The sequence below is a fragment of the Equus quagga genome, chromosome 11, assembly GCF_021613505.1.
Source record: "Equus quagga isolate Etosha38 chromosome 11, UCLA_HA_Equagga_1.0, whole genome shotgun sequence".
In the NCBI taxonomy this organism is placed as follows: Eukaryota; Metazoa; Chordata; class Mammalia; order Perissodactyla; family Equidae; genus Equus; species Equus quagga.
This window is the reverse complement of record NC_060277.1, coordinates 78,144,290-78,152,397: the sequence shown is the minus strand read 5'-3', so window position 1 is coordinate 78,152,397 and position 8,108 is coordinate 78,144,290. Positions and strand designations below refer to the sequence as shown.

At 54.6% G+C, this 8,108-nt stretch overlaps 1 protein-coding gene across 1 annotated transcript in view; it reads left to right on the top strand.

The window, feature by feature from the left end:
- The first annotated feature begins 4,865 nt into the window (after window positions 1-4,865).
- Window positions 4,866-8,108, top strand: part of ASIC2 (acid sensing ion channel subunit 2) — a 1,001,375-nt gene continuing 998,132 nt past the window's right edge. Inside the window, exon 1 of the mRNA XM_046676821.1 lies at window positions 4,866-5,420. Within this exon, the coding sequence (XP_046532777.1) occupies window positions 4,866-5,420 (555 nt within the window). The remainder of the gene's footprint in view (window positions 5,421-8,108) is intronic.

The following is an 8,108-nucleotide window of genomic DNA, read 5'->3' as shown; positions in this document are numbered from 1 at the left end:
TTCTAAAGGGATTAACCCTACGGCTTGGATAATGGGAAACTGAGGGGTGGATGATCGTGAATAAGCCCTTGTGGGGTCAGGATAGGTGGAAAGACATTTGGGTTCACCTGCAAGAGCCTGAGTCAATCCTCACTGTTTTCCACGTCCCTGCTTATAATGTTCTGACCCCTCCTGGCAATCAGGAAGCTGACACTCTAGCCAGGGTAGAAGCCTTAGCAACTGATCCATCAGTAGATACAGAAGATTGGGGGCATAGGAAGAGTGGCCACCACAGTGCCCGGGTTGGATCATATATTGCCAAGGATGCCGGATTGTCCTTGACATACAGTGACTTGGTTAATGCAGCAACAGCAAGTCCTGGGTGTTCTAAACGATGCCCAAAGCAACTGTAAAGGAGTCGGGGGCCACCCACCAGAGCTGCCAATCAGTGAGACATTGGCAAATTGATTATATTGGCCCCCTCTCTCCGAGAGAAGGTCCTAAACACTCCCTAGTTTGTGTGAACACTGCATCTGGTCTAACCCAAGGTTTCCCCCATCCCCACGCAAATCAGGCTGCCACCATTAGGGGATTAGAGAAACTCAGCGCCACACATGGATATCCTCGTTGAGTAGACAGTGATCGGAAATCACCTTTCAAAGGTCATAATGTGCAAGACTGGGTAAAAGAACACAACCTTGAATGGGGGTTCCATCTCCCCTAAAACCTGCAAGTAGCAGGTTCGTGGAAAGAAAAAATGGAATATGAAAGCAGCAGATTAAATTATTAACAGGTGAACCCAACTTGGCTGGGTGGGCTAAAGTATCGTCCCACGCTTGAATACCTTTGAATGATCAACTGGTAGGGCCTGTCTCCCATATGCCAGACTGGGGACCCCTACTGAGACATCCCATGCCATGAAGGTATGGAAGTCGTGGGAAACAGCCAGTGCCCCGACTCTCACCATGGATCAACGTTCTATGCTGCTGAGAACACCAAGCCCCAGCACGCCGGGGACAGGCGTTATGTACTGGAATCTGCAATGCGACGTCCCACCAGGATGAGTGAGTTACTTCACACCCCTGGGTGAGGCGGAGCTACTTAATCTTCACTGGGATCCTGTTGTTCTGCTGCAAGCCGGACTGGTGGAAACGCACTACACTCGGAGTGGAACAGGCACCATTGAAAGAGGGGGGAAGGTGGGGGTCCTTGTCTGGCATATCCTGCCCCTGGTCCGTCTCCTCAAGCCTGACAGTGCTGCCTCCCCTGGCCAACGTGTGTGTATGCACAGCCAGTTAGGTTCCTAACACTGCCAAGCTTCCTGTCCTCTAGGCCAAGTGGACACGTTCTGTTTCCCATTGGTACGATGATTTGGCTGCGTCTTCGTTCCCTCCATTGACCTGGACGACATTATAGCACACATAGAAGCCATTACTAAATTCACTCAGCAAGCCTTGAACGACAGCTGACAAAGCCTGTCCTTACTGGACACTGAAATGTCTCTATTGATAGGATGGCCTTGGACATTATTCCTGCCTCGCAAGGAGCCACCTGTGCCATTACCCAAACAGAATGTTGAGTGTTCATATCTGATGAGTCTGCTAATGTGGCGTCTTTATTAAACCACATGAGGACATGAGTGAACGCCCTGAGTGATCCCACCCCCAACTTGGGGGGGGTTAATAAACCAGCGGTTTGGATCATGGGGCTCTTGGTGGAAAAAATTGTTTTGGGAATCACTATCTTAATCTGTGTTTTCTCTTGAATGTGCCTGTCTTATTGCTGTGGCGTCTGCCTCTAGTGTAGCCAGACAGCCACCAAAAATGAGCACCTCCATGCTGGTGAAACTCCTTGCTGACCTCTCAGGGCAGATTATGGAAGAGGGGGCGTGTGAGACTGTAAGACTGGGTCACAAGGCGTGGAGCGTTCGGGGAGGTAATCGAGACGTCATGACCACCACCGGCTGACCCTTGAGGTGCACCCAGTAGCAATCTAGGGTCCTCACCCCCACCCTGTCCTTGGAATGTGCATTCTGCTGCCTTCCCCACACTAGAAGCTGCCCCAAGGACACAGCCTTGGGAGAGTAAGGTGTCTTGGGACCATCTGGACTGAACTCAGTTAAGGACTCTTTATAAACTTTTAAGATCCTGGCAGGCAGCTGTGGAGATCTTCTCATTTACAGTGGCCCTAGATAAGCCTCCTTAATTAGCCCCCTTGCTTATTAAACCTGCCACTTCCCAATCAGGAGAGGTCTGCCTCTTTCTTCCCTCTCTCCTTGCCCTCCTTGTACTGGGGCCAGTTTACGAACCAACACCGCCTCCACCCCCACTGAACCCTGAGTTACTGAGCGTGGGAAATGTGTTTCACCCCTCTTTGTTTCCCCAAAACCAATACAGTGTCTGGTACAGAGTTACAGTTCAACAGGCTGATGGGCCAAAGATTAGAGAGTGTCATCAGGGAAGTCTTCCTGTAGGAGAGGGACCTCAACCTGTGAAAACATGGACAATAGGGATGTGGCTTGGTGGAGAAGAGGAAAGGAAGAGGGCTGCTTCACACGTGTGGAAGGGGGAGCTGGCACGTGTGTGGTATGGGGTGAGTGTGTGTGAGTGGATGCGGCAACTGGGGTAGAAATGCTTACCCCCTTCCTAAATTTGGGGAGGAGTGTTTGGGTCTCCTTTTGAACCTATGTTTTGCAGGAAAACGTGCCTGAGTTCAAGCCCCAGCTCTGGCACTTACTAGCTGTGTGGCTCGGTCAGGGCACCTTACTTTCTTGAGCCTCAGTTTCCTCGTCTGTATAAAGGGGTAATAACAACAACACACACCTGTCAAGATGGTTGAAAGGGTTCAATGAGATGGTGACACCCTCACCTCACATCATATAATAGATTCTTGGTTAATTTTGGTATTGTTATCTGAAAACCCTGTCCCCATCTAGGCAGCCCCATAGGCAGGGGTGTGAGACCTGCGGGATGGCACATGCATGAGGTTGACTAGCCTCTGTCGTTTGTGCTTACGGGTGATGCTTCTGTCTTTTGAGCTCCCACGGTGAATAACCCACCAATTTAATGCCACGTGCTGCCTCAGAGTGCGTCGGACACTCTTCTCAGTTTGGATCTGGTTTAGCAAGAGGGCAGATGGGAGAGAGAAATATTTCAGAGTAGATACAAACCAAGAGGGACATTCCCTAAGCTGCCTTCTTCCGAACTATCTTCCAAGGAGCTTTAAGCTTGGCATGCTCTGGGAACACCAGGGTGGCTCCACAAGGCGCCTTCATGTGGCTCTGCCCCAGCCTGGCAGTGTGCACTGGGTTGGCCACTGGAACCTTCCAGGTCCTTCCCTCCTGGTGGGGATTTAGCATCATTGATTCTAAAGGTTCCAGCCATTTGATCCCAGGCATGGGGCAAGCCACACCCACCTCCTAGCAGGGGGCCGATTTCCAGGGGATTTTTAGGAAAAAGGAGGTAGGCGGCTGAAAGCCCAATTCTTTGCTCCAGCTGTGCTTCCATCGGGCAAATCCTGGGGCAGACACACACACATACACACGCAAACACCCCAAAGTACGCAGCCAGCCCTACCTGGAACCCCAGCTGTCTTCCTTCTTCAGATACAGACTCTCCTGATAGCTCTGCGGCGGAGGGGACTACTTGTTGCTCTTTCTCGGGGTCCCCAAGGGGCGCCTGGCTCTTCATCTCAGGAGGGGCTCCGGCTTCTTGGGATATTCTCCTCCCACCAGCACCAGAGGCACTCTGGTTTTAGATTGCTCCTTTTCCTTCCCCGTTTTCAGCATCTCCCCTCTGGAACCCCAGCTGAGTCTGATCTGGGAGCAGACGTTGCTGCAATGGAATGCTGCTTCCACCCCCACACCTGGCTCAGGCGAGTTTATCAAGTGCCTCCCTGCCATCTATGGGGGCGGGGTGTCACGTCCTCACTCGCAGGGCTCGTTCTCCACCTTCGGCGAGAAGCCCCCACTAGCTCCCTCCAAAAAAGGCCACAAAGAAACTTTCGCCGGGCCCCCAGCCCCCACCAGCCCTTCCCCCCTCGCCCCGCCCTTCCCCCCCAACAGCCTGGTGGAGGAGCGGGCGAGGGAGGCCGGCTCGCTCTGCGCCCTCTAGGTCTCGCTTTTCTTCCGGGAGGCGGGGGAGAGACGAGTGCCGGTCCGAGCCCCCGCATCCTTCCCAGCCTCCCGGTCCTCGCCTCTCCGCGGCAGCGCGCTGCCTCCTCTCCAAGGCGCTAGCCGCGGCCGCCGGCATTCGGAATTCTGCCCAAAAAAGGGGGCCTGGAGGAGGAGGAGGAGGAGGAGAGGAGGGACGGAGGCCGGTGGCGAGAAACGGAATCCGGAGTCCAAAACAGCACGGGGAGAGGAACCGAGCGGCGGCGGCGGCTGGGAAGGCTTCTGCCGCTGCGCCCGCCCGCAGTGCATCAACGTGGCCGCCCTGACATCCCCAGGATGGTTAACACGGGGCACTATGCGCTGGTTAACAGGCTCCGAGCCGCCGAGCGACTTGTTTTAAGCATTTTCTCCCTCGCTCTCGCTTTTAATCTTGTCTCTAGTGGCGTGTGTAGGGGGGAGGACTTTATTTCCATTGGCTAAGCCTTCCCTTCCCACCCACATCTCTTCCACATCACCTTGGTGTCTCCCTAAATAAAACCAGCCCTCCTTATCGCCTGGAAAAAATCAGGAGCTAGAGTTTGAATGGGTTTTATATAAACACTCACCCCTGTCAGCGTGCGGCTGGGCTCTCTGGAGAAACTCACAGCCCTGGCCTGATGCTCGCTCTGCCGTTCTCTCCCTTGAACGTCAAGGTTTGAGCAGAGCCTGAGGACTGGGAACTCTTCCCTGAAATTTGATCAACCTGAAGCCAGTTGCGGAACTGCACAGGGTCCCCATGGACCTCAAGGAGAGCCCCAGCGAGGGCAGCCTGCAGCCCTCTAGCATCCAGATCTTTGCCAACACCTCCACCCTCCACGGCATCCGCCACATCTTCGTGTATGGGCCGCTGACCATCCGGCGTGTGCTTTGGGCCGTGGCCTTCGTGGGCTCCCTGGGCCTGCTGCTGGTGGAAAGCTCGGAGCGGGTCTCCTACTACTTCTCCTACCAGCATGTCACCAAGGTGGATGAGGTGGTGGCCCAAAGCCTGGTCTTCCCAGCGGTGACCCTCTGCAACCTCAATGGCTTCCGCTTCTCCAGGCTCACCACCAATGACCTGTACCACGCTGGGGAGCTGCTGGCCCTGCTCGATGTCAACCTGCAGATCCCCGACCCGCACCTGGCTGACCCCACGGTGCTGGAGGCCCTGCGGCAGAAGGCCAACTTCAAACACTACAAGCCCAAGCAGTTCAGCATGCTGGAGTTCCTACACCGCGTGGGCCACGACCTGAAGGATATGATGCTCTACTGCAAGTTCAAGGGGCAGGAGTGCGGCCACCAGGACTTCACCACAGTGAGTACTTGGCTTTGGGTTCACTCTTGGGCTTGGTCGTCTTGAGAAGTGCCACGCCGGTGGTCTCCTGCCTGGTTCAGAGTCTCCCTGTGCTTTGGAGCAGGAGAGAGAATAGTGTCTCAGTTGAAGGCCAAGACGGTAGTTGGCCAAAGTTGGTTGGAGAAGTCTGCCTGCTGGGATGCAGCACTGTTGTCTGGTCAGATGTGGAGGGTGAATGGGGGGCTTGCCGTGGGGGTTTCTTCCCCAAAGGTGCCGAGTTGGCCTCCTGCCAACCCCAGGGAGGAGGCCTGAGTTGTCCGTTGTCCAGGGCGCTTGGTGTCTGAGCTGTGTGATTGGAACAGCTTGTCATTGACGAGGTGGCATTTTCTCTCCCTCTCTGTCGAAGCTCGGAAGTAGCATCAGGCGCTGCATCCTGTGGGCTGGGCTGGAGCTAAAGCTGCCAGAGAAGGGAGTGTGGGGCCCCAGGCAGCCTGGCTGGTTCCAGTGGCTTGGGGAGCTTGCTGGAGCAGGTGAAGCTGCAAAGGTGTGGAAGTCTCTTTGCTTCCCTTTCTTGTGCGGATTCTGAGCTCCGTGTGGAGAGAGGAGAGGCCGGGGACCCCAGGGCTCTGTCTGGTCTGCTGGCAGGTCGGAAGCAAAGAGATGTCCAGGGTGTTTGGGCCGAAGGGGAGGGTCCAGGTGGAGGCCTGTGTGTAGGATGGTCGGTGAGATGCCTGTGAGGGTGAAGAGGTCCAGGCTGGCTTGTCTAGGAGCTGCAGCTTGAAACTCAAAGGCTCGGTTTTGCTGTATGTACAATCGCTTAACACCGTGGATGAGAGAGGAGTGGTGTGGGGAGGAGGTGAGCAGCTGTGGGATTAGAAAGCCTGGAGGAGGAGTGTGGAGCTGAGAAAAGAGGAAAAGCGGAGGGGGATGTGGCTCCCGTTCAGGATGGGGCTTCCTGGAGGGGCCGAGAGAGACAGGCAGGGAGGAGACAGGCTGCCAGGGCTCTTGGTTTGCCCAGTTAGTGGGCTGCTGGGCATCACTTGGCATAACAGGTCAGACTGCAATGGCAGACAATTCCTTGCTTCCAGGCAAGTCTGGGACATCAGGGGCTGCGGGACCCTCCAGAAGCCCAGTGTGGCTGCTTCTCTCATAGCTGCCTTCGGGAGAATCAAGAACTTTCGAGTCTCAGAGCCTTGAGCCGAATTGCAATGGTAAGTTCTGGATGGCAGGTGCAGCAGTTGCAAAGGGACTGGACTCTGTCATCAGCACTTGTCCAGGGCCCTCTGCTTAATGAAGACATGCCCGACCTTTCCTGTGGGGCATCTTTCTCCACCTGCTCTCAGATCCACTGCCTACCAGCCTCTTGCTCTGACTTTCTTCTAATGCTACAACCAGCCTCTGCCCGCAGCCTGTGTGCTTGCTGTTGGCTGTCTCTGATTCTGGAAAAGCCCAGAGTGCCAGGGGGAGTTGCCTCTCACATCCTATAGAGCTGTGGTTCCTGGGGGAGCTGTTTTGTATTATCCGTTTTCAACATTGTGAGGAAGAGCAAAGCAAAATCTGGGTAGTGTATGTATGCTAAAGAGGAAGCAGGCATGAGCCGGGGGAAGGGACCAGCAGTTCTAGAAGCCCTTCTGAATAAAGCAAACAGGATCTCACACCATGTCACACACACATGATGTCTTAGGTGGCGTGGGGAGGGATGGGGAAAATGCCTCGTTCTTGGAGGCTGAAGCCACCCCTGTCTTCCACCCCATGCTTTCTAGTGCCGTGGCAACGCTCAGCTTCCCCGCTGCACCATGCAGCTCAGGATGCACTCAGCTGTTCCTCTCTCTGCCTGAACACACATGGAACACACAGACGGCAGAGAGAGGGTGGCACAGAGAGAAACTGCAGTCAGTAGCAGATCCTGGACCGAGTTCTCATGCATCCTCATGCTGCAAGTCCAACCAGTGGCTTCCTCTCAATTCATGACCAGGTTTCACTGAGAAGTAAAGGTTCTTTGACCCTAGCTTGCTGGTTTGTGCTTGGCCCATCATTTGAATTGCTAGGACCCTAAGAGGCCAAAGATCAGGACTTAAAGCCTTCCCTGAGCCTTTGATGTCTCCCAAATGGCGAAGTTGCCTGTGGATGTGGTTTATTACTTAGTAAGTGTCATGTCATTATCTGCCATCCTCACCAAGTTCAAGACTGACCTGGTTGAGTGTTCCTCCTTGGACTGGCCCTCTGTGTGTGTCTTCTCCCAGCACTGAAAAGAGGGTGAGCCTCAGGGCTGGGTCTTTAGGCTGTTTGGGGAGTGTCAAAAAGGGCCCCCACTCCAGGAGACCTGGAGGAGTCCCCAGTGGGGAGGCTGGTCTTTTTGCTCTGTGATCATAGTCAATAGCCATGCTGAGCCTCTGAAAGAAGGGACACGATGCCCAGCTTGTGGTAAGACCTTGCAGTGAGGGGTCATCCTTCCCACTGCCTGTCCCTTTTGGCATGGGGTGTGGTGCCCTTGTCCTTGGGCTCCCACACCACATGGGAGCAGAGAGCCTTGCAGGTGGCTGTTGGAGGAGTCAGTTCACTGGCCTTCTATGATCCATTTTCTCTGTTGCACATCCCTGTCCATTTGGCTTATTTACTAGGCTCTGCTTGGGGTTGTCCTATGCTGGGTGGCTTCTTTCTCTAAGTGCTGTGGCTGACTTACTAGGGGGAGGGGATGTCACAGGTGAA